The 27,097-nt window shown below is 42.4% G+C and overlaps 2 protein-coding genes across 2 annotated transcripts in view; both read left to right on the forward strand.

Moving 5' to 3' along the window:
* The window catches only part of LOC147307837 (uncharacterized), a 70,139-nt gene that overhangs the window by 28,427 nt on the left and 14,615 nt on the right, over nt 1–27,097 (forward strand). The gene's annotated exons all lie outside the window — the stretch shown is intronic.
* Nucleotides 29–26,208, forward strand: LOC147307839 (uncharacterized). The gene is made up of 4 exons (XM_086273077.1): nt 29–338; nt 20,524–20,739; nt 22,205–22,435; nt 24,004–26,208. Exons 1-4 carry the CDS (start codon nt 155–157, stop codon nt 24,840–24,842), a joined length of 1,470 nt encoding a protein of 489 aa, XP_086129203.1. The 5' UTR covers nt 29–154; the 3' UTR covers nt 24,843–26,208.

Genomic DNA, 27,097 nt, shown 5'->3' on the forward strand with positions numbered 1-27,097 from the left:
TATTTATTTATTTATTTATTTTTAATTTTTTGAGCGTCGTTCCAGACCATACTCCATACCAGTTGGTGGCGGTAATGCACCTTTCAATTGTTTGCCAACTGCCAATACAACTGTAAGAAAGAAAGAAAGAAAGAAGTTTCAAGACTTTAGTTGGATGGTATCGGTTGTTGTAGCAATGTCTACAGTTCAGCATCTGAGAGAGGTTATCCAGGAGAGATTAACTACTGCTGCAGAAGAAATCTTCTCAGAGTTTGCAAAAACGATCGTCCGGTATGAGGAAGAGATCAGTCAGCTAAGACTGCTGAATATCAGACCCGGGATAAAGTCACACAATACAGGTATGTAAACTTGTTGCGGTTGCGGGATCATTGTGTGATTCACGTGGGCATCAGCACCAACTTAGCGACTTTGTCGCTATATTTGGCGAGTTTTCAGACCCCTTTAGCTAGTGATGGGCAGATGAAGCTTCATGAAGCACTGAAGCTTTTCATCCAATTGATTCACCCCAGCGCTAAGCTTCTTGAAACTTCATTTGCTCTGGTAGGACATATACTGAATGTAAAAATATGAGTTGGAATGAATTTGAAGAGTGTGGCCTTAAATGTCAACAACAAAAGGAGTGTGTAAAACATGTATATTGTAGTGATGCAGTATGAAGGAAACGGCTTCCAGGGTCTAATCCGTGGATCGGCTTCCTCCGAGGCGTGGGCGTCTATCAGCAGAGATTGTACCTTCACCTATCAGCAGAGATTGTCCCTTAATCTGTAACACAGTCAAATATATTCTCAAGTAACATTCAAGCATGCCATTCAGCGTGTTAGTACGAGCTCGGGAGCAGCTTGGGAGAACAAGAAAACAGAGACTGCTTCAGATTGTCTTCCCAAATCGACTCAACTTTATTCACAAGTACAACAGTTTATATAGAGGGTAAAATTCATGAGACAGCAGATTATCAGTTTAAACCAGTACAGACCAAGATAAGGCAGCGTCTTCCTGCCCTTGGGTGAAGAAGCATCCTTTGTGTAGTTTATCAGTTCAGCTACAATTGTGATTATCTCAGCGACATATTTTCAAGGCACAAAACAAAGAGTTCTTTCATTAGTGAAATCTGAAACAAACCATCTGGCCTTCAACAGGCGTCTCCTACAGAGGCGGAGCCAGACATTTGAAACACCCGGGGCTTAGCCCTAAAGGGTAGTATGCATGTGTTTTTGTTTTGGGGGGGGGGTTAGAAATGACTGAAAGATTAATAGGCTCTGTTTTGAGTTTTGTTCAAAAAAGAATGACTTCATATAGGGAAAAATATATATCACACATGCAGGACACCTTAAACTAGTTTTTTAATTAAGCAGTGAGGCAGAACAAAGTCGGGGCTGTATCAAGACACAGGGACTAAACCCCAATTCAACCAGACCCAGAACTGGTCCGGAATTAAAACAGGACTACAACAGTTCAAACTCATCACTACTTAGGATTTAACCAAGACAGAACCAGAATCAGAACTAGATGATAGCACTAAAAATCATCATAGACCTGCACTACACTTATTTTTTTAATTCTACCAAAGTACAATATTTAGATTGAGAAAAGTTTATATAATTATTTAGCCTTGTTGTGCAAACAAGCCTAATAAATGTTCAAGCTTAATAAATGTAGAATTTGAAAAATAGCAAACCTAAAAAGAAACACTAGGTACGAGATACATGAGGACCTGTGATACGGTGATACTTTTGGTAAATAACCATTTGACTAACACATGTGTGTCTCACCTGCTCTTGTTCCATCTCTGTTCTGTCCTCATTCTCCTCTCTCTCCCTGTCTGTTCCTCTCTCTCCCTCTTTGTGCTGACAATCATCAAATATACAGTTGAAACCAGATATTTATGTACTCTTCAGATCAAAACACAAACACTTTTTTAATTGTAACATCAAATCAGACTAAATGTTTATTTTTTTAGATTGATAAATATAAAAAACATATTTGTTAACTTTAAGAGTAAAGAGAGAAACTGTCTGTATTTCTTAATTTTAAATGGCACCAAATTGTATTCAAACTTGAGCCACACTTATGGAGCTCCACAGTTCTTTTCCTGGTGTTTTGGTTAACATCTCTTGATGTTCCCATGTCACAGAAACAGGCTCTGTGTTTTGCCTTGTATGCATCCACAGCTGTGCCACCAATTTACTCACATGGACTCTACTAACCTATCAGAAGCTTCTTCAGCTCAGAATGGAATCGTCTGCAGTTTTCTTATTAATTAACAAACTTAGTGTACATGTACTCCTAAATTTGATGAAAGTGATAAAAAAATAGACAGCTCTGTCTCTCTTTATTCTGACATTTAACTAATTCAAAAGATATTTCAATATTTTTCTAAAACAAAAGTTTACTCTAAATTGATGTTGTACAGTAAAAATGTTTTCTCCCTAAAGTGTATGTAAATATCTGGTTACAAATGTGAATATCCTGCTGTGTACTCAAATCCCTCTTGTTTTGCATAGAAATATACTGAACAACATACAAAGCATAATATATAAAATAACATTTACCTGAGTTTTTTCTTTGAAAGAAGCCTCTAATGTCCATTCTTATATTTCAGTACATAACTGAAACCGATTTAGTCGGGGAGGGTAAGAACTGAAAATATGAAATAAACACACGTAAGCTAAGAATCTCTAAAAAATAGCATTTGTTCGGCTTTTCATTTCGCCATTTGTTGATTCACTTGAAGAGCAAGTAACGTAATATGGGTCAAGTGATCAGTTTCATATCAATCTTTCGTGATGCACCGTCATATTTACATTATTTGTATGGTACGAATGATTTGCTTTGGTACCTGGTCGAACTTAAGCTCTCCTTAGTATGGCTGGCTCCGTTTCTCCAACAGCGCACACAGGTAGCAGCTGCCCTGCCCCCTCGCTCAGTCGCTTAGTGCCTGAGCTCGGATCATACCAATATCAGGGGGGATTCACGCACAGTCGTAAATTCCCACAGTGTGCACTATGTGCTTCGAATATTGTGTGTACTTTTTGTTTTATACAGTTGTCAGCCAGACATCTAACTATGAAAAAATTACACTCCAAAATACCCCGGACTTCTGACAAAACAACCCGGGCTTAAGCCCAGTAAGCCACCCCCACGCTCCGCCCCTGGTCTCCTAAAAGATTAAGAAACTAATGTAGCTGAGGGAGTGATCTCTGTGGTATTTCAACCTTGTACCAGCCTGTGACTCTCACACATCAATTCTTGGGTCAAAGAGAAAAATAACTAAAACAAAGGGGCCTTAGTGAATGACAGAGTTTTCCTGCATAATGTCACTATAAAACAATATCCAGTAAATGCTCCCATGGTACTAAAATACCTAACAGTTCCACTCTTTTATTATTTTTTAAAATAATAACTCAAATAGAAAGGAAAAATCACAAATGTAATAACATAATATAAAAAGCAAATCATAAAATGTAATAGTTCACAACCTAATGTTCAATATACACATTAGGAACATCATTGGTAACATCTGGCACATCCTCAGGATCAATTTGTGCTAATTGCAAATACATTGAAGTAGCTGTACTGGTAGCTATATGGGTTATCATTGAGCGTACACAGGGTATCACACAACAGGCAATAATCATCAAAAACAAAATAATACATGCTACAACTGTTAGAAAGGCTACAATTAGTTCGTTCCATTTTCCAAACGTGTCCTGCATCCACTTGTCTAGCCACTGACCGTGACCTGTATTGGCTCTTAGTTCTATCTGCAATGCTTCAAGTTTATTCATAGCTTGTGTGAATGAACCGTCAGGGGCGGTATTTTTGGGAATGAAAGTACAGCATACATCTTCAAACATAGCACAAACACCTCCTTTCTCAGCTAACAGCATATCTAAGGCCATTCTATTTTGCATGGTCATTAAGGAGGTAGCAGACATCTGTTCTCCTAGGGCTTTAAGGGCCGTATTGGTCAGATTGGTATGTCTTTGCTGATGGTAATAAACATAATTGATCCAGGCTACATTTTTGTTTACCTGTATCCACGGTAGTATTGAGGCAAACCCTGCTGATATTTCTCCTTGTGCCTTTAATTCATTTGGTATCCCGCGTGGAACTCTTATAGCATCTATGTAAACGTTATGTGATTAAGCGGAGCGTTTCGTACGTCTGCTGGATACAGGCAGATCCGAGGTTTGTTGTATCAGTAGTTCTTGAGCTAAAGTTACTAGACCACAGGTACCGGTCCAATTAACAGGTAGAGCTAATCTAAGAGTATTATTGCACATCCAATAAGCATGTGGGATTGGTCTGGTCAGGCGCGAAGCTGTAAAGCCTTTTAATATGCCTCCCCAGTACGAGTCGTTTAGTGTGTTGGGCGAATGCAGGATTGTTGAGTTATCTGAATGCGTACTTATATATGCATATATATAAAAAGACATATGTCTATATTGTGTCCTGTCAACACTCGCTGCTAGCCATGTTTTGTTACAGCGTGCTCCTGGAGAGTCAGAAAAGAATGTACAGTGGGGCAAAAAAGTATTTAGTCAGCCACCGATTGTGCAAGTTCCCCCACCTAAAATGATGACAGAGGTCAGTAATTTGCACCAGAGGTACACTTCAACTGTGAGAGACAGAATGTGGGGGAAAAAAAATCCATGAATTCACATGGTAGGATTTGTAAAGAATTTATTCGTAAATCAGGGTGGAAAATAAGTATTTGGTCAATAACAAAAATACAACTCAATACTTTGTAACATAACCTTTGTTGGCAATAACAGAGGTCAAACGTTTACTATAGGTCTTTACCAGGTTTGCACACACAGTAGCTGGTATTTTGGCCCATTCCTCCATGCAGATCTTCTCGAGAGCAGTGATGTTTTGGGGCTGTCGCCGAGCAACATGGACTTTCAACTCCCGCCACAGATTTTCTATGGGGTCGAGGTCTGGAGACTGGCTAGGCCACTCCAGGACTTTCAAATGCTTCTTACGGAGCCACTCCTTTGTTGCCCGGGCGGTGTGTTTTGGATCATTGTCATGTTGGAAAACCCAGCCTCGTTTCATCTTCAAAGTTCTCACTGATGGAAGGAGGTTTTGGCTCAAAATCTCACGATACATGGCCCCATTCATTCTGTCCTTAACACGGATCAGTCGTCCTGTCCCCTTGGCAGAAAAACAGCCCCATAGCATGATGTTTCCACCCCCATGCTTCACAGTAGGTATGGTGTTCTTGGGATGCAACTCAGTATTCTTCTTCCTCCAAACACGACGAGTTGAGTTTATACCAAAAAGTTCTACTTTGGTTTCATCTGACCACATGACATTCTCCCAATCCTCTGCTGTATCATCCATGTGCTCTCTGGCAAACTTCAGACGGGCCTGGACATGCACTGGCTTCAGCAGCGGAACACGTCTGGCACTGCGGGATTTGATTCCCTGCCGTTGTAGTGTGTTACTGATGGTGACCTTTGTTACTTTGGTCCCAGCTCTCTGCAGGTCATTCACCAGGTCCCCCCGTGTGGTTCTGGGATCTTTGCTCACCGTTCTCATGATCATTTTGACCCCACGGGATGAGATCTTGCGTGGAGCCCCAGATCGAGGGAGACTATCAGTGGTCTTGTATGTCTTCCATTTTCTGATGATTGCTCCCACAGTTTATTTTTTCACACCAAGCTGCTTGCCTATTGTAGATTCACTCTTCCCAGTCTAGTGCAGGTCTACAATACTTTTCCTGGTGTCCTTCGAAAGCTCTTTGTTCTTGGCCATGGCGGAGTTTGGAGTCTGACTGTTTGAGGCTGCGGACAGGTGTCTTTTATACAGATGATGAGTTCAAACAGGTGCCATTCATACAGGTAACGAGTGGGGGACAGTAAAGCTTCTTACAGAAGACGTTACAGGTCTGTGAGAGCCAGAGATTTTCCTTGTTTGAGGTGACCAAATACTTATTTTCCACCCTGATTTACGAATAAATTCTTTACAAATCCTACCATGTGAATTCATGGATTTTTTTTTCACATTCTGTCTCTCACAGTTGAAGTGTACCTCTGGTGCAAATTACTGACCTCTGTTATCATTTTAAGTGGGGGAACTTGCACAATCGGTGGCTGACTAAATACTTTTTTGCCCCACTGTATAGTTTTGTGTGTCATAATTTATGTTTTCAAGTTTTGGTCGGTGTATGCATGTCATCAAGATATTTGGGTGATGGCGCACCTGTGTTGGGGGCGAAAGAGGTTCAGTGCGGTCTTCGGGGCGCTTCATTGGGTTGCAGGGGTGGGTAGAGTCGTCAATCACGCTAACATCCTTACTAGAGACTTGTCCTGTGTATATGAATAAACAATCTAAAGGACTTAGTTCTACTCGCACCGCTTCAATCAGGGTTACTGTTAAGGGCCCCTTTTTATCATTTTTGAATAGCATCTTTGTTAAGGGAAAACCTGAAATTGGGTATCCCACTACAACCTGTTCTGGATTACCCTTTGAACAGACATAACAGTTACTGTTTCCTAAGTCACGAGCGGCTATTCTGGCATTTTCATACCAGGCGTTAGCTCCTGCTCTAGGGGGTGCATAAGATGGTTTATTGGTGGTGTCTGTGTTGCTTTCTACTGATTTTAGAGAACGTGACGAGTGTACTAGGTGGGTGTCTTGCCAAGTGGAGCATGAGGTATTGTCAGCAAAATGTGGCTTGCAGAAATGTGAACAGGGTTGCAGTTTACAATACGAAATAGTAAATAAAAATCCTAAGGTTAATGCAGTAGATATGATTAATAACCTAAATATATAAAAAACACAGTTCTTCAGTCGTCTCCTGGCCTGGTCCCAGGTTCGAGAGACCCCGTATAAGCGTCGTGTGATGACAATAGGCATTTCATTTTCTCCATTATCAGGATGGAATGAGTCTATCTTTATCAGGTTAGACATTGTGTGGTACTCTAGGCTTTCTGTTCCTGCTGGATGTTCGAGTACCTTGTTGTTGTTCAGGTGGGGGATCAAAGGGCTTTCTGAGTCTTGGCTCTTTCAGGCGTTGTGTGTTAATCAGTGATTGTGTGTGTGTAGGTGTATTGAATCCGGGCGCTGGCTCGCCTGAGTCGTCATCTGTAGGTGTATTGAATCCGGGCGCTGGCTCGCCTGAGTCGTCATCTACTTGATCCGACGCCTTAGGTGGTTTGGTGGGGCTGGTCTTAACCCTGCTGGCATGAATCCACTGAGGTTGTCCGTCTGTTAGGATGCTGGTTCTCGTCACTGCAAGTACAGTCTGGGGGCTGGAACACGCGGCCTCCCCGAGTGCCCTTGGTTTTAGCGACTTCACCAACACCGCGTCTCCTGGTTTCCACGGATGGGTTGGATCTGTGGAAGGGAGAGGCTGAGAGAGACAAACTTTCTGATAGTTATTATTCAGTGTTTCTACCAGGTTATGAACATAGTCAGACAATGCAGTGTCTATGTCCCCTTCCAATAGCGGTGCCCCTCTGGAGGCTGACCATGGTGTTGGAAACGGTCTTCCCATGATTATTTCAAATGGAGATAATTTGGTTGCTGCGGATGGAGTCATTCTAATCTCGCAGAGGATTTGAGGAAGTAGTTTGACCCAGGTCATTCCTGTTTCTATCATTGCTTTAGTCAGGCGATTTTTTTACCAGTGTGTGAATGTGTGTGTGAATGGGTGGATGACTGGATATGTAAAGCGCTTTGGGGTCCTTAGGGACTAGTAAAGCGCTATATAAATACAGGCCATTTACCATTTATGGTCCTATTCATTCTTTCTACAACTCCTGAACTCTGAGGATGGTATGACACATGATATTTCCAGTCTATTGCTAGAGTTTTAGCACACTTTTGAATTACTTCTGATGTGAATGAAGGTCCTCTATCACTGTTAATTTGGTGAGGTATTCCAAATCTGGGTATTATTTCATTGCACAACTTTTGACAGACTACTTCTGCAGTTTCTTTTGATGTTGGATAAGCTTCTACCCATTTACTAAATTGATCCACTATTACCAGTAAGTACTTGATGCTTCCTTGTGCTGGCATGTGTGTAAAATCAATTTGTAATGTATGAAATGGGAAATCTGGTTGTGGTAAATGCTGATGTTTTGCTTTTGAGCTACCTACATTAGTTCGTGCACATTAGGGCTGCCACAAACGATTATTTTGATAGTCGACTAGTCACCGATTATTTTTGCGACTAGTCGACTAATCAGATCATCATCCATTGGACGTACAGCCTACAGCTTATTGCACCAGCAGCATCTGGTCTTATATAACTATCATTAGCTTACAGCTTGAAGTGTTTGTGCTAACTAAAAATAAAGACAAGATGGTAGTTTATTAATTTTTAATGAAATTTGCAGATTGTTTCGGTGAAGTTTAATAAACTCCTTGCTTTCTAAAATATAACAGGACACCGGAGTATATTATCCAGCGTCTCAAACTTCTGATGATCAGCTGTCTGCTTGAAGTTTATTTAGCTGTGCAAAAACTATAACTTTAATCTTAGCCAAACCGATTTACTCAGGAACAAATAAAATACTAAAGAAAGCCAAACAATAACATTTTAAGTTATCTAAGTGACTTATATATCATGTTTAACCTGAGTAGCGAAAGACAGTGGTGGGTTTGAAAACGATTTGCCGGGAGTCCGGTGTTCTCACGGCTCTAGTTAGCCTTGCCCCCGCCTAGCTAACGAGCTAGTGGGTAACAGACGTCTCCGAAAACGTCGGAGCTCTTTTGAAAATATGTGGTGTCTTGATAAACTGAGCAGATATTTGAGGTTTACACAGCTACATTCTTGCCTGAAAATATGTTAAACGTTTATTTTGTGACCCAGAAAGAATAATAAGAGTAAAGTTAAAACTAACTAGCTGCCACCATTGTTGACAACTGCGCTGGGCTGCGCTATGAATTCTGGGACACAGCTTCTTCTTCTTCGGGGTTTAACGGCAGCTGGCATCCTTGTACATGCAGTGCTGCCATCTTCTGTTTCAGTCCGTTATTACACCCTTAAATCCTACTACTCATTCCTGCGTCCTTTGTGATCTTACAAAGCTTCAAACGATGCGTCGACTAATAAATCAGTCGTCGACGATTTAAATAGTCGACTAATCGTGGCAGCCCTAGTGCACATGTTAGACAGGTTGCTAATATGCTTTTTACTGCGTGTGATGTTTTCTCAATTACAAATCTTGATTTTATTGCTCCTATTACCCCTCTTTGTCCGACATGACTCACACCGTGAAAATGTCGGACAAGGATTGGCAGTAGTGAAGATGGGAGGGCAATCAAACCCCCAAGGTTTTTGTATAAGCCGTCTCTGTTATCTAAGGTACAATCATTACTTTCCCAGTAAGTGTAATCTGAGGCAGAGGCTTGCTCTTGTATGAATTTTAGGTCAACATTTGTTTCTAAATAGTCTAGGAGTGTGACAAGTGGCAGCTGTAAAGGCAGAGATAATACTTCCTTTCTGGGTGGTTGCTGTGAGGCAGCAGCTGCTTTCGCGATCACGTCTGCAAGAGCATTTCCCACTGCTTCGTCTGTGTCAGCCGTGCTGTGCCCCTTCGTTTTAACAACTGCAATTGCCGATGGCAGCTGTATAGCCTGCAAAAGTCTTTGAACAAGATCAGAATTAGCGATCGATTTTCCATCAGCAGATGTGAAGCCTCTCTGTCTCCACAATGTGCCAAAGTCATGCACCACACCGAATGCATAACGGCTATCAGTGTAAATTGTTACCCGCTTATCCACATGTAACTCACAGGCGCGTATTAAAGCCATGAGCTCTGCTTTTTGTGCTGAGTGAAATGGTAATGAGTGAGCCTCTAGTATGATGTCAGGCAATGTCATCACCGAATAGCCACAAAGAAATGAGTTGTCATTTGGTTTTGAACAGGACCCGTCCACATAAACAATGACTGAGTCTGGGATTGGTGTCTGCTCTAAGTCTGGGCGTGGTTCTGTGGATTCCTGTATACGTGTCATACAATCATGAACGTCAGGCTCGTCTGAACCATCCTGTCGGTCAGAGGAACACAGCATACGAATAAGTAAGTGTGCTGGAGAATTGGGTGTGCTGTTTGCTTTTATAGTGAGATTTGCTGTTGAAGTCAGTGTAGCTTCATAACTTGAGCGACGTTGTGCGGTCATATGTTGTGTAGTTATGTTTGCTAGAATGGTCGTGACCTGGTGATTGGTGTGTAGAATAGTGTCATGTGAGAGTGTGAGCTTCTCGCAGTCCCTTATCATGATAGAGCAAGCTGCTACTGCTCTCAGGCAGGCCGGCATCCCCTGAACTACCGCAGGCAGCACCTTTGAGTAGAAGGCTACTGGACGGTAGCCACAGCCATGCTCTTGGGCCAGTACGCCTGCACAGGTTGTGCCGTTCTCTATGACGTACAGGTGGAACGGTAAGTGGTAGTCAGGCAGACCCAAACAAGGGGCGGAGGTCAGCGCTCCCTTTAATGCATTGAAAGAGGCAGTCATTTCTGTTGACCACAGTATTCGAGGAGGCTTGTCTTTTTTGCAGCATTCACGCAGAATGTGGTCATGAAAAGAACAGTCTGGTATCCACTGTCTGCAATAGTTCACCATGCCTAGGAAAGACAGCATTTCCTTCTGTGTAGTGGGCTTAGGGACGGAGGTCACAGCTTTGACCCTGTCTGTAGTCATGGAACGTTGTCCGTGAGACAGTGTAAATCCCAAATATTGAACAGAAGTCTGACAGTACTGCATTTTCTTTGCTGATGCTTTGTGGCCAGTCTGTTGGAGGTGCTGGAGTAGCATGTGTGTGGCAGTTTGACATAGTTTTTCACTTTCAGCACAGAGGAGGAGATCATCCACGTACTGTATCAGGGTACAGCCCTCTGGAGAAATGAAGCCGTCCAGGGTAGCACGTACCACCATTGAGAAAGCCGCAGGGCTGTCTACCATGCCTTGGGGTGAGTGAGTCCATGTGTACTGCTTATCTCTATGTGTAAAAGCAAATATCGGCTGTGTGTCCTCATGCACAGGCACTGAGAAAAAGGCGGAGCACAAATCCACCACAGTAAAATGTGTAGCTGTTGCTGGAATAGATGTCAGTATGCTGGGAACGTCTGGGACGAGAGGTGGCAGAGGCATAATGACTGCATTAATTTGCCTTAAGTCTTGTGTGAAACGCCATATGCCAGGTTTGTTAGGCTTTGGCACAGGATTGACAGGAGTATTATATGGAGATACTGTGGGCTTTATTACTCCAACTGTCAATAAATCTCCTATGATGATGTCTAGGGCTGCGGCTTTTTCAGCGGAAATGGGATATTGCTTGACATATACCGGCTTGTTGTTTTTCAGCTGAGCATGATAAGGTGTACAGTCGATAAATCCTACATCATTCTCACCTCTTGACCATAATGTCATGTTCTGATATTCAGCTGGCAATGTGACAGCAGAGATGGTACAGTGTATGGGGTAGGTTAGATCTATGTGTCGACATGGTGCAGTAATGTCATAGCCCACGTCTGAGTTATGTGACAAAACCACTGTTTGGCCTTCACTGGTGTGAGCAGTTATCATGTTGTTGAACAGTGTGAGAGAAACAAATATGTGGCTTCCAGGCATGGGGTTACCTGGTAGTGGTGTCTGTACACGTATTTGGCACAGTGTGTGACGTGGGGTACCAGTCAGATGGATATTGAGTTCATTCTCTGCTGAGGCGTCCAGCTGACACAGAGGCTGTTCCTTCTCCATGGTGTCGGTGCATAGGGCAGAGAAAACATAGCTGTTATCAGTATCTGCAAACATTTCACCCTTTGTGTTAAATGAAATACACAAGTTCATTTTTGCCATTAAATCTCTGCCTAATAGATTCACAGGCGAGTTTGGAATAATTATGAATGGATGATATGTAATTTCATCTGGTTTTGGGCCCCAGCGTGTTTTTAGAGAATGAGTTTTGGGGCATTGCACTAGAGTTCCGTTTATTCCCATGGTGTTGATGCACACAGAGGAAACAGGCCCACTATAGAATTTTCCAGACAGTGAACTTTTAGTGGCTCCACTGTCAACTAAAAAGGAATAAGTCTTTTCACCTATCTCTGTATCTAACATGGGCAAGCTTTCTGTGTTACGGGACAATTGCAAATGCAGCATCGTGTGTAGTGCTTCACACTGTCCCTCATCCTCACCTGGGCCTCCCTATTGTCGGTCCAGTCTTTCGTTATCATATGGGTGGGGATTAAAATGTGGATTATAAGGTTGCTGCCTAGGTGCAAAGGGGCCATTATTTTGATGTGATTCCTGTCTGCGTTGCCAGTTACCTTGTCTGGAAGAGCTCTGCTGACGCCTAGTGGCAGGAGCTGGTCCTGTGTTTTGTGGTTGAGACCCACGTGCTGCTGATTTGCATTCCCTCCTCCAGTGCCCTATTTTTCCACAGTAAAAACATACGTCTCCACTCCTATCTCTCCTTCTGAGATCTCCCTGCTGCGCTCGTTGAGGGGGCGGGGCCCCTGCATACATCATTTTCTCACTTTCCTCTGAGCCTTCAACATCAAAATTCAACATCATCTTAACACTTTTAGCCTTCGTGCTGTTGGGAAAAAGATCTGCACCAGCTTTCGTTTTGACAAGTGTGATAAAGTTCTTTATCTTCATGTCATAGAGATTATCAGTGGCAGTCAGCTTCAATAGTTGTGAACATTCTGGATGAATATTGTTTAAAAATGTTGTTATGAAAATCTGATCATTTCCACCTTCAGGCATGCATGCCTCATTAGTCCAGCAGTGCGTGAAACGTTTCATAAACACTAGAATAGATTCATCTGGCTTTTGCTTGCACATGGTTACTGCATTTAAATCAATTTTATCTCTAGACATTGTGAGCAGAAATTTCTTTAGATTTTGAAAAAAGGCTGTGATCTTGTCATCGTTTATCCACAAAAACGAGGTGGTGTTGGCTGCTTGGTCATTTTTAGGGTCTAGTTCCTCTACTTCTTCAATAAGCTGAGATTCAGTCACACCTGGGATTCGTTGACATAATATATATCTATAATCAGGCCCACCCAAGTGGTGGTATCTGGTACTTCTCTGTAATGCAGAAACATAGGCTGTAGGATTTTTTATCGGACCCGTCTAAGGTCTTTGAATTATTCTGACCCATGGTCAGTGATTTCCAGAGGGGTTTAGACGCTTGAAGGATTTAAGTTAGTTTTTTTTTTTTTGCTGTGGCACGCCTGAGGCTACTTGATTTTTTTGCTAGCAATTTTATCTTTTTGGTGAGCAACTTCTCACTTTTTAACGAGCAACTTCTCGCTTTATGACCACAGGCAACTTCCTGCGTCCTTTCTGCTTTAATTTACAAAACAACAGGCAACTTCCTGTGTTTCTATGTGGGCCACTAAAGAAGGCTCCTCAGTGTATCCCACTTGTTACTACAGTGGGGCAAAAAAGTATTTAGTCAGCCACCGATTGTGCAAGTTCCCCCACCTAAAATGATGACAGAGGTCAGTAATTTGCACCAGAGGTACACTTCAACTGTGAGAGACAGAATGTGAAAAAAAAATCCATGAATCCACATGGTAGGATTTGTAAAGAATTTATTCGTAAATCAGGGTGGAAAATAAGTATTTGGTCAATAACAAAAATACAACTCAATACTTTGTAACATAACCTTTGTTGGCAATAACAGAGGTCAAACGTTTACTATAGGTCTTTACCAGGTTTGCACACACAGTAGCTGGTATTTTGGCCCATTCCTCCATGCAGATCTTCTCGAGAGCAGTGATGTTTTGGGGCTGTCGCCGAGCAACACGGACTTTCAACTCCCGCCACAGATTTTCTATGGGGTTGAGGTCTGGAGACTGGCTAGGCCACTCCAGGACTTTCAAATGCTTCTTACGGAGCCACTCCTTTGTTGCCCGGGCGGTGTGTTTTGGATCATTGTCATGTTGGAAGACCCAGCCTCGTTTCATCTTCAAAGTTCTCACTGATGGAAGGAGGTTTTGGCTCAAAATCTCACGATACATGGCCCCATTCATTCTGTCCTTAACACGGATCAGTCGTCCTGTCCCCTTGGCAGAAAAACAGCCCCATAGCATGATGTTTCCACCCCCATGCTTCACAGTAGGTATGGTGTTCTTGGGATGTAACTCAGTATTCTTCTTCCTCCAAACACGACGAGTTGAGTTTATACCAAAAAGTTCTACTTTGGTTTCATCTGACCACATGACATTCTCCCAATCCTCTGCTGTATCATCCATGTGCTCTCTGGCAAACTTCAGACGGGCCTGGACATGCACTGGCTTCAGCAGTGGAACACGTCTGGCACTGCAGGATTTGATTCCCTGCCGTTGTAGTGTGTTACTGATGGTGACCTTTGTTACTTTGGTCCCAGCTCTCTGCAGGTCATTCACCAGGTCCCCCCGTGTGGTTCTGGGATCTTTGCTCACCGTTCTCATGATCATTTTGACCCCACGGGATGAGATCTTGCGTGGAGCCCCAGATCGAGGGAGATTATCAGTGGTCTTGTATGTCTTCCATTTTCTGATGATTGCTCCCACAGTTGAACACCGCCTTTGCCTCCGCGAACACATCGGACTACAAACACGCACATTACCAACTCCGGAAGACGATCAAAGCAGCCAAACGTGAGTACAGGGACAGGGTGGAACAACAGTTTGACAACCCTCGGAGTATGTGGCAGGGACTAAACACGATCACAGACTTTAGAGGGAAAACCAGCACACCGCAGACCACGGCCTCTCTGTGTGAGGATCTAAACGTATTCTACGCTAGATTCGACGCAGCGAACACCATGAGACCGGACAGTGTGCGCACCGCGGATGACGTCAGTGCGCACACTGTGTCTGAGGAGGATGTGCGGAAGTGCTTCAGGAAGGTGAACGCACGCAAAGCTACTGGTCCGGACGGGATTCCCGGCCGCGTCCTCAGGTCATGCGCGGCTCAGCTGGCTGGAGTGTTCACGCACATCTTCAACCTTTCCCTCTCTCTGTCTGTAGTCCCAGCCTGCTTCAAAATGGCCACCATCGTCCCTGTACCCAAATCCTCCACCATCTCCTCATTGAACGACTGGCGACCTGTAGCCCTGACCCCCATCGTAAGCAAATGCTTCGAGAAGCTGGTCAGGGACTTCATCTGCTCTGCACTACCCGACTCACTGGACCCTCTACAGTTTGCATACCGCCACAACAGGTCCACTGATGATGCCATAGCCCTGACACTACACACTGCCCTGTCACACCTGGAGAAGAGAGACACGTATGTGAGGATGCTGTTTGTAGATTACAGCTCAGCATTCAATACCATCGTTCCCTCGAAGCTGGACAGGAAACTGCAGGATCTAGGACTGAGCAGCTCCCTCTGCAGCTGGATCCTTAGCTTCCTGTCTGACAGACGCCAGGTGGTCAGACTGGGCAGCATCACCTCATCCCCCATCACACTGAACACTGGTGCTCCACAGGGGTGTGTACTGAGCCCTCTCCTGTACTCACTCTACACCTACGACTGCACAGCCACTAACAGCTCCAACATCATTGTGAAGTTTGCGGACGACACTACAGTGGTGGGTCTTATCACCAACGGTGATGAGACGGCTTACAGGGAGGAGGTCAGCGCCCTGACCCACTGGTGTCAAGACAACCATCTCACCCTCAACGTCGCAAAGACAAAGGAGTTGATAGTGGACTTCCGGAGGTGCAGAGAAATACACACCCCCATCACCATCAACGGCGCTGCTGTGGAGAGAGTGAGCAGCTTCCGGTTCCTTGGCGTACACCTGGCTGAGGATCTTACGTGGTCAGTACACACAAACAAAACAGTGAAGAAGGCGCAGCAGCGCCTCTTCTTTCTCAGGAGACTGAAAAGATTCGGCATGAGCCCCCGCATCCTCAGGACCTTCTATCGCTGTGCCATTGAGAGCATCCTCACTGGATGCATCACCACCTGGTATGGCAACAGCACCGCCTACAACTGCAAAGCTCTCCAGCGAGTAGTGCGGTGCTCTGAACGGATAATTGGAGGTGAGCTTCCCTCCCTCCAAGACATCTACAGGAAGCGGTGCCTGAGGAAAGCGGGGAGGATCATCAAGGACTCCAGTCACCCCAGCCATAAACTGTTCAGACTGCTTCCATCAGGAAGGAGGTTCTGCAGCATCCGGTCCCGAACCAGCAGACTGAGAGACAGCTTTTTCCATCAGGCCATCAGACTGCTGAACACGTCATAGACACCTCAGCTTCACTACTGGAACTTCAACATTATGCACTCCATACTGTATATAAATGCCACTTGTTTTGCACATGTCTCAACTCTGTATATTTTATATATTTTATTATTATTATTATTATTATTTTATTTTATTTTTTTACTATTTAATTTGTAAAAATGTGTATACACACACACACACGTAGGAAAATATTTAGTATACACATCCAGAAATGCATACACTATTATATATTGTACATATATTTATTAGTTTCAGGTTGGCCATTCTTGTATTTTGCTCGTTTGTGTTGTTGTGTTTGCACATCTCTGTTGCTTGTGGGGCTCGCACACAAGAATTTCACTCGCATGTGCTGTGCCAGTGTGCCTGCACATGTGATGTGACAATAAAAGTGATTTGATTTGATTTGTGATTTGATTTGATTTGTGATTTGATTTGATTTGATTTTTTCACACCAAGCTGCTTGCCTATTGTAGATTCACTCTTCCCAGTCTGGTGCAGGTCTACAATACTTTTCCTGGTGTCCTTCGAAAGCTCTTTGGTCTTGGCCATGGCGGAGTTTGGAGTCTGACTGTTTGAGGCTGTGGACAGGTGTCTTTTATACAGATGATGAGTTCAAACAGGTGCCATTCATACAGGTAACGAGTGGGGGACAGTAAAGCTTCTTACAGAAGACGTTACCGGTCTGTGAGAGCCAGAGATTTTCCTTGTTTGAGGTGACCAAATACTTATTTTCCACCCTAATTTACGAATAAATTCTTTACAAATCCTACCATGTGAATTCATGGATTTTTTTTTTTTTCACATTCTGTCTCTCACAGTTGAAGTGTACCTCTGGTGCAGATTACTGACCTCTGTCATCATTTTAAGTGGGGGAACTTGCACAATCGGTGGCTGACTAAATACTTTTTTGCCCCACTGTATGTGGGCCACTGAGAAAGGCCTCGTCAGCGTATCCCGTTTCTATGTGGATCACTGAGAAAGGCATAACAAAGTCTTATAAAATAAAAAGACACGTGCCTACCTTCGTCAGGATCCCACTTCTGACACCAAAATTGAAGGAAATGGCTTCCAGGGCCTAATCCGTGGATCGGCTTCCTCCGAGGCGTGGGCGTCTATCAGCAGAGATTGTAGCTTCACCTATCAGCAGAGATTGTCCCTTAATCTGTAACACAGTCAAATATATTCTCAAGTAATATTCAAGCATGCCATTCAGCGTGTTAGTACGAGCTCGGGAGCAGCTTGGGAGAACAAGAAAACAGAGACTGCTTCAGATTGTCTTCCCAAATCGACTCAACTTTATTCACAAGTACAACAGTTTATATAGAGGGTAAAATTCATGAGACAGCAGATTATCAGTTTAAACCAGTACAGACCAAGATAAGGGAGCGTCTTCCTGCCCTTGGGTGAAGAAGCATCCTTTGTGTAGTTTATCAGTTCAGCTACAATTGTGATTATCTCAGCGACATATTTTCAAGGCACAAAACAAAGAGTTCTTTCATTAGTGAAATCTGAAACAAACCATCTGGCCTTCAACAGGCGTCTAAAAGATTAAGAAACTAATGTAGCTGAGGGAGTGATCTCTGTGGTATTTCAACCTTGTACCAGCCTGTGATTCTCACACATCAATTCTTGGGTCAAAGAGAAAAATAACTAAAACAAAGGGGCCTTATTGAATGACAGAGTTTTCCTGCATAATGTCACTATAAAACAATATCCAGTAAATGCTCCCATGGTACTAAAATACCTAACACAGTATACTGTGTATATTTATACTGGCAGTATGGAAATGATCATTTGGAAATGCTTAAAATGGAAATGATCATTTACTGTGAGGTGAGGTGTGGTTGGGGTGTTTTGTAACAGTGGTTGTGCTTTTGTAACGTTGAGGTATGGACAGCTACACACTGAGGCTTTGAGCCTCAGTCCTGCCTGTTCACATTTTATTCTGTAAAAACTAAATTTTCACTGCTTTTATGGCCTTTTTTTAGTGGGGAGAACATAGCTAGGATTTAATGATTTAACAAATCTTTTAAATCCTTTGTCCTCCACAATGCTAACTGGCTCAATCACCATGCTAACCAGGTCTTCATCTATTTGAGATTGTTCTCCTGAGGAAAGACAATAAAGACAAAGCACAAATATAAATATCACACACGTAACTTATTACAATTGTATAATATTGTTATATCATTTAGTAACATTACTGCATGCTATATTATCATGGCATTTGATGGCTCACCTGGTCTTGCTCCACAATCGGTGTTCCCCTTATTCTCATGCAAAGCTCTGTAGTGCCTAAGCATGGATGAGGTGTTGTTGTTATATCCCAGCTCCCTGGCACATAGCAAACACTTCACCTTGTACAAAAGTAAAGACAGCTTAACATAAATTGTATTGCACCATCAGTATTATGAAAATACATCTTCTGTAGAAATTTACATAGCTTGTTGGGAGGAATAAAATCACAATGTTCCCACACAGGGGAGGACATCCTCCTCTTCTTAGCTGGCTCCATTCTCTCCTGACTTTCTCTCCTCACTCTCATAAACCTCCAAACTGTCTCCAAACTCTCACTAACCGCAACTCTCCATCAAACACCTACATTTTGAATGAAGTCTGAGGGCTTTATATCGCTGTCATATCTCGCGGCAAAGTTCGAACCACTTCATGAACCAGTCACGTGGTACAGCCGGGCAGCGAGGCTTCGGACGTCATCATTTTCAGCTCCTCCCATAAATGAAGCAAGCCTCGATACGCGCATCGCGGAAACGCCCCCTCCATTACTCGACACAGGCTTTGAAGCCTCGATACAGAACGTCCCATCACTACCTTTAGCGACTCTGTTTTTCTAAAAAAGCGACTAGCGACAAATCTGGCGACTTTTTCTTATTTATGACGATTTTTGACATGAAAGCGCGTATCGCTCTTCGCAACAAAGCAGCGGGTGCTTTCTTTCTTTCTTTGTTATGGGAAGAAATACTGAAATCATCATGATTGAGTAGTGATTTATGTAACTTTGTGTATATAATTTGGCATTTCCTACTGATGTAGGCTAAAGATAAATACATGATACAACTTCATGTATTTTAAAGGTTTATTTGCAAGACACAAAAACAGACAAAATAGAAAGTTCCAAATGTATTGTGCACGAAACAAATTCAAACGTGGCGATGGAGCCAGGTGCAGATGTCTGTCACAAGTTAATCTGGCTGTAGGCTATGGCACTTAGCCACAGGTGGAGCTAGTTGACTCGACTCCATTTGAGTGCACACAAAGTAAACTGCACGCTTTAGTTGTGATTCTGAAATCGGAGTAATAGAACGTACGAGGGGAGCGATAACAACTACAGGATTCTCCCGATCGTTTACTCTTGCTGTCCCGTGAGCAGCATCGGCGTGGTGTTAATTGTTTGCTGTTTTCGCGATCGCCTCCTGCATGAGAATATCCAGGTAAACTCGCGACATTTTTAAACATTTTGTTGTTAAAGAGCAACAAGGCTGACACAGTGTGTTTGAGGTAACCTCACAAATATCACAGATTAAATATTTGCTGTTTATTTGCTGTTTTGTCGGTAGCGGCTCCTGAAAGGCAAGTCTACCACACACCTGTTCGACCAAAGCCAGTTGATCTGCGACGCCAGTTAATCTGGAAAACTGGAAGCAGGATTCATCACGTCATCACTTAAAGACCGGATAGCGATTTTCCTTACTGAGGAGTTGGCCACATGTGGGCATGTGGACAATTCCTGCCAATGCTTTGGAAGCATTTGGAATGTGTGGATAAATGCATTGATCTACAATAGTAATACACCACAGTAAAGTGTATGAAGCTTCATCTGTGTAAATAGACTTACCGGCAACTTTCTTTGGTAGACGTGTTCAAATACTCTAGCGTTTCGGCTCGTGTTGGCGATCAATACTGGTGATCACTTTGATCATGGTGTGCGTGATTGTGCTGCACTGGCTGATCTGACTATTTTAGAGACTGCTTATCTGTTAGCATTTTCCAGCACAAACATCTGTATAATTTACAGAGAGTGGTACCTGCCTTCATTAAACACTTTAATCTTTCATTATCATATTGGGATCATGCTGCTGTTCATTTTTTTGCTTTTGTTTTTTCACATTGTGTAATAATCACTGGCAGCCACATCTAAAAAATAGATCCTAGATGAGTGATTGTTTCTGTGGCAACATTTGCAACAATGCAAGAAACCATAAGCTTGATTCTCAATAGATGACCCTTTTAATCTTTCTTGATCTTTCTTATCATCACATTAGTCACCATTTTCTTGTGTCCCTTTGTTGATGAAGGTCTGGATGATCAGCAGGTCTGTGATCAGGAGAGGAGCTCCAGTCTCCACCAGCAGGACCCAGAGCCTCCACAGACTAGAGAGGAACAGAAGGAAATGTGCAGCAGTGAGGAAGGAGAGCAGCTTGAACTGAAGCAGGAGGCTGAAGGCATTAATGTGTGGACTGGTGAAGAGGTGGATTTGTTGTGGAAATCTGGAGTAAAGCTGACCACAGTAGGTATGTAAAACTGTAATATACAGATTACATATTAAAACGTTGGGTGATGACATGACAAAGACACGTGGCGTGTATTACCGTCTAGCATACTACCTCACTGAAGACATGTTTTCTCTTAGCACTGTAAAATATAAACCGGGTTCAACATCTTCTGTTTGTTTAATAAAAAACAAAAATTTTGAATTATGTTTGTCCAGTGAAGGAAGTCTCAGGCTTAAGCCACAGCCTGGTAATGGCTTTTCTTGCTGCAGTGAGAAGAATCTTAGTTAAATATAAATCCTCTCTTTTAACCTTATCATCAATATTTCCTAAAAATACTGTAGTACAGTCCTCAGGAACCTTGTGACCTAAAACCTTATCACCCACTGTTTTCCAGAATGAGTGGTTTTTAGAGCAAGACCAGAAGATAAATCTTTGGTTCTTCATCAAATTGAGGTATAATTTAGATTTCTGTTGTTTTTTTGTTGGTAGGCGTTGCACATCATTTCAATTAAAAGAGTTAATCATCTCAGCCTCAGCTATCTCTTTATTTTAGTAGTCTCGAAGTTGTAGATATCGAAACAAATCCTGGTTTTTCAATTCAAACATGTCTTTAAGCTCTTGAAAGCTCCTACCTTTGTCCCTTTTGGTAATTAAACAGAAAGCAGTCAGGCCCCTGTTGGTCCACTCTTTGAAAGCCTTGTCATATTGTCCTGGTTTAAAACTATTTTCCAAGCTTATCCATCGCAACTTTTTGTGGCTATTTTTCAGGGTCAGTGCCATCAGGTATTAGCCTCTCTCTTCTGATCACATTTTCACCAAAGCTTATTACAGAGCTGCCCTCTTCTCCTTCTGGGACTCCGTAAATTCGCAGGTTATTTCTTGTCGATCTAGACTGAAGGTCTTCTAGCTTTTTGCCACTCGTGTTTCGGCTTCCTCAAGTTTCTCACCGTATTCTTGGACTGCTAGCTTATTAGCCGTTAGCTGTTGGTTTGTGTCTTTTTGAATTTATTCAGGTCTTCTTTCAACTCACGCCTGAAATCTTCTTTGAATGCGTTGAAGTCAGCTTTCATCTCCGTCCGGAGGTCAAAGATTTGTTGGCTGATATTTTTAATGCCCTCTTGCAAAGATTTGAGTTTGGCCCCCTCGCCATTTTCTTTATCTGAGTTAGCCTTATCCGCATGCATGTTCTCTCTCTCTTCTGGAAAATACTGTTCAGTTGGTCCATGTATCTTGTTCTTTTTCTTTGTCTTTGTCCCCACCCCTGCATTGTTTTAAACATAGAAGTAGTAAAAAGAACTTGAATTTAAGGGGAAATTTGCTCGACCCCGAGGAGCTCAGAAATTACGCAGCCATTTTGCCTTGCTGCCAACCGCACGAGAGATAATATTTAAAAAATTTGTGCACCTTAAACATCGCTCACATATCTGAGAGACATGCTCACAGTGTAACTTTTTTCATGTTTGTTGTCATTTGTTCCATCAAGACCTCCCACAGCAACATAATTGTAAGGAAAATGAGGATCTAGATGACCCGCAGGTCTGTAGCCAGGAGAGGAACCCCAGTCTCAACCAAGAAGACCCGGAACAGGAGGAAATGTACACCAATCAGGAAGGAGAGCAGCTTGCACGTAACCAGGAAACCAAAGGCATCGTCGTCTGGACTGGGCAGGAACTAGGCATCATGTGGAACCCTGAAGTAAAGTTAAACAGAATAGGTATGCAAAATTGTAGTCAAACTGTCAAATTGTAGGTAGATTTCTTAATACAAAACTGAATATAACTCATGTTGAGTCCTAATCTGACCTCAGCGATATGTTATAGAGGTGCATGAAGAATCGAAGGACCAACTCCAATAAGGAAACTGACGCATGTTTTAAGAGCCAAAATTTCTGGCCTCTCAGCTAAGTCTTGTCCATCAAGGTGGTTCTTCTTTTTTTGTGCCCTGCATTTATGAAGCGGTTGCTTGGTCTCTCCAATGTCCAAGAAACTCCTATGCGTCCGACAAGTGTGTCCTCCTTTTACCCAGATTTGAAGGATGGGTCGGGTGTATACTTCGTGGCCCAACATATCCTAGAATTCGTAGCGTGGCCCACCCAAATCCAGTTTCCATCAATGGTGGCAGCTACTTAGTTTTAATATTACTCTGTCTGGGCGACAAAATAAACTTTTAAGAGCCTGGCCAGTAGCCATTCAGGCATGAGGGCTTGTTGTTCTTGGTCACAGGGATGATTGTGGATCGTTTGAAGCCACCCATGGCTCCAATACCATCCACATAAGTTTTTGAACACCTGAGAAAATCAGTGTTAATCTTTGGTACAGAAGCCTTTGTTTGCAATTACAGAGGTCAAAGGCTTCCTGTTGTTCTTGACCAGGTTTGTACAGGTCTCCACAAAGATCTCCTCTAGATCTGTCAGCTTGTGGGGCTGTCACTGAGCAACACAGTTTCAGCTCCCTCCAAAGGTTCTTCCAGAGGACTTAGGTCAGGAGACTGGCTAGGCCACCCCAGAACCTAATCTTAAGATTAGAGGGTGTCTATGTATTATGTGGAGCAGTGCAATACAAACAATTTTTTTTTTTTTTTTTTTTTTTTTTTTTTTTTTTTTTAGAAATAATGATTTCCTTAATTGAATGTGAATTTCAGACCCCTCCATGATTTCTAAGTGGGAGTACTTGCAAAGAAACCTCTGGCAGACTCAGGGAGGAGCCACTTGCACAAGCGCAGAGTGTTCAAATACTTATGTTCCTCACTGTATATTGTCTTTATTTTCTCATCGTAGATCTGTTTATATTAATTAATGTGCGATATCTGTCATTCAACACCAGAGTTTGAAAAGAGTTCAACTGTTTTAGATATTTACTGAGCTGACGCATGCACATTAAAACAAAGACTCAACAGTCACCCTATATCACACAAATTCCAACAGAGTAATATTTATGAGAAGAAGGAAGGAAGAAGACAATTGTTTCAATTTAAAATTTCCGCCCAATCGATTCTCTTTTTGCTTGGGCAGTTTAAAGAATTACATGTTTTCTCTGCAGCATGGAATGGGAAAAATGATTTAAACAGATTTTATATTCTGCTTTCTGGAATATACAATTCCAAACTTAAATTGATCATAAGAGGAGTGTCCTCTGCAAAACAGCTTGTCCCTCCAACATGCCTGTAATTGGTATATCTGTGCAACATGCTTACCATGTGGAGACCTGCTAATGGTTACCTTGTAATTTCTCAAATGTATGTCTTTTTTTGCTGCTTCTTTTTTTTTTTAATCTGTTGCTTCAGATTTACCACAACATGACTGTAAGGATGAGGGAGGGCTCACAGATCAGCACGTCTGCTACCAGACGAACTCCAGTCTGGACCAGGAGGATCCTTCGCAGATTAAAGGGGAACAGGAGAAACTCAGTACCACTCAAGAGGGAAAACCGCTTGTACAAAAGCAGGAGACCGGAACATTTTCTGCCTGTAAAGAAAGTGACCACAGTGAACCAGGACCAAGCAGTGACCAGCTCCTTTCTCACAACTCTACTGACACAGATCAGGACGAAAAAAAGGATGATAATTCACACAGTATGAAGTCAGCGCAAATTTTATCAGGACTGACAGTTCAAAATTCCAAGACAGCACATTTATGTAGCACCTATGGGAAAAAATTTAATTCTAAACCAAACTTGAATCAACATATACAAATTCACAAAGGTGGGAAACCACATTCTTGCGGCACCTGTAGGAAAAGATTTCGTTTTATATCAGACTTGGCTAGGCACATCAAAACTCACACAGGTGAGAAACAATATTCTTGTAGCACTTGTGGGAAAAGATTTAATTTAAAATCAAGTTTGAAATCCCACATAACAATTCACACAGGTGAGAACCCATATACCTGTAGCACATATGGGGAAAGATTTCGTCTAAACACACAGTTGAAGGGACATATGCAAATTCACACAGGTGAGATGCCATATTCCTGTAGCACTTGTGGGAAAGGATTTCATTTTAAATCAAGGTTGAAATCCCACATAACAATTCACACAGGTGAGAAGCCATATTCCTGTAGCACATGTGGGGAAAGATTTCGTCTAAACCTACAGTTGAAGAGACATGCGACTTCACACAGGTGAGAAGTCTGAGTCACAGAGAGGGCCCAAACTGTCCAAAGTTGTAGAATCCCCTAATTAGTGAAATTTATAGCTTACATTTGTTAGTGCAACTTGTTTTAAAGGCATGAAAATCTGTAGTATTATTAGGGCTGGACATCGTCACTGATTTCTAGAATCGATTCGATTCCGATTTGATTTGAGTCGATTTGAATCTGGGAAATTTTGCCTCAGTTAGAAATATTATTATTCTGATCACGTATCAGTACATATCCATATCTTTATATTTATAAAAAGAAAGCTGACACTTGCGAGACTTTATCAAAGGTGTAAGCGTCACAGCAGATGCCTTTGTGTCAAAGTAATTGAGGATAAAAGACAGAAAAACATGAAGGCAATCAGGGGTGATTTTAGCCCATTTTTGGGGGTGCTTCAGTGTTTCAATATTTATCTTTTATTAGATGTTCGTGTGGTTTGGTTATTTGCCTTTTGGTTGAAAGTAAACTGAGAGGACTTTTTGTTAGTGATCTTAATAGTATTTTTTTTCATATGAATGTAATTTTTCATCTAATCGAATAAAATCTATTTGTATATGATTGTCAGTCCGAAGAGGGAGAGAGGAAAGAGGAGAATGTGAGGAGAAAGTACAAGGTCAGGAAGAACCAGGTAACAGGATTTTAATGAATCGATATCATGTTATCCAAACTAGAATCGATTTTAATCAATAAATCGATAATCAAAACCCACCCCTAAGTATTAATTCCTTCTTACTGTGAGGCTGGCATAACAGTCATTATTCCTGACCCTGTGAGCTGACCTCGGGCATAAACCTGTCAAAAAAAGCTATAAAAATGATGGCTAAAGATGGAAGAAAGCCCAGAAAGTTATGCAAGACAAATGTTGAATATTATAGAGGAAGCAAAGTTGTGTAAATTGGATACACTGGTCAAAGTGAGACATTAATAAAAACATTCTATAATAATTGTTTTTAAGAAAACAATTTGTACACAAAGAAATAAATCTAGTTTAAAATTGGAATTAAATAAGTTTAAAGAAAAAATATGGATAATTATATAATAAAGGATGAGCAGCTGGTGACTCCTCTCCCATAAAGGGGTTTAGAAGTGCACTGGGAGTCTTCATTTTTATCGTTGTTGGCTTTTGGCCTGCATGTGCTTACGGAAAACACTGTAGAGGGCTTTGTGTTTTTTTTCTAAATTTTTGTTTATCTCGTCTGTTCAATAAAACTGTTGGCACCAAACTTCACTCATCTCCTGTGATTTTTGCACCCGTGTGTATACCTGTGAGCATGACTGCACTTGTATTTAAAAGGTTCCTTCATGTAACGATCTGCTAGAGGGTGTGCGGAGCCATAGTCCCGTTCCCCATGAAGCAGGCATGAAGCAGGTATGGAGGAGATCCAGGCTCCAGACATGCAGAGACCCCCAGTGCGCAAGAGTTTACGGAAGACCAACAGAGGGGCAACCATGCCACCCTTCCGGAAAGAGCTGAGAAGAGCTCCAGACGAGGGGTCACCCCAGGTCCCTGTGAGTCTTCAGTGTTTCTCCGCTCCGGCCTGGTCTGTTCAGGTGGAGCCCGGAGTCCACACCTGCCTCGTTCATCTGTTCATCATTGCCGGCAATCATCAGGCTGCGGTCTGTGACCGGCTCCCGGTGCAGACGGCTCCCTGTTATAGTGTTTCTTCACTTGGCTCATGCGAGCCCAGCCCAATTTTTACTCTTTAAGTGTGCGCGTGTGTGTATGTGTGTGTGTGTGTGTGTGGGGGGGGGAGATATGTGTGTATTCACATCATTTATGTTAATGAGAGTGTGGGGAGTGAGTTGGAGGGTGGGGTGGGCTGCTTTTAACTATGTAAAGCACTTTGTGCTACATTTTTTTTTTTTTTTGTATGAAAAGTGCTTTATAAATGATTGATTGATTGATTGATTGATTTAACATCAGCGTCTCCTCCAGTTCTCTGCCAGTCTGTCAGCTATCCTATGGTTGTCACCAGGCCATGAAGTCTCTGTTGTATGTTTTGATTGAGACTAACTTTGATCTCTTCTCCCTCCAAGCAGTCATGACAGGAGCCCATGTCACACTGAGTTACTCACCTCTTCCACTTGCTGCTGAGCTCACTCTGTGGAATACTCACCTGTCTGGCATCACGCTTGTCTGAATTTCCAGTAGATTATTTCTGAAGCTCTGAGGACTCAAAAATGCAGAAAAAATATAGGAAACTAAAAGAACTGAATGTTGACCAATCCATGTGTTCTTCT

The sequence above is a fragment of the Aulonocara sp. 'chitande type north' Nkhata Bay genome, linkage group LG18, assembly GCF_057382095.1.
Source record: "Aulonocara sp. 'chitande type north' Nkhata Bay isolate Kocher_YH1m ecotype deep benthic linkage group LG18, A_spYH_male_GT1.1, whole genome shotgun sequence".
NCBI lineage: Eukaryota > Metazoa > Chordata > Actinopteri > Cichliformes > Cichlidae > Aulonocara > Aulonocara sp. 'chitande type north' Nkhata Bay.

What these genes read in the sequence shown, in the direction of transcription:
- LOC147307839 (XM_086273077.1), top strand. Translation starts at nt 155, where the DNA reads ATGGTATCGGTTGTTGTAGCAATGTCTACAGTTCAGCATCTGAGAGAG. An exon ending in GATAAAGTCACACAATACAG is followed by an intron (nt 339 to 20,523) that starts GTATGTAAACTT and finishes TTGTTGATGAAG; the next exon opens with GTCTGGATGATCAGCAGGTC. An exon ending in AGTAAAGTTAAACAGAATAG is followed by an intron (nt 22,436 to 24,003) that starts GTATGCAAAATT and finishes CTGTTGCTTCAG; the next exon opens with ATTTACCACAACATGACTGT.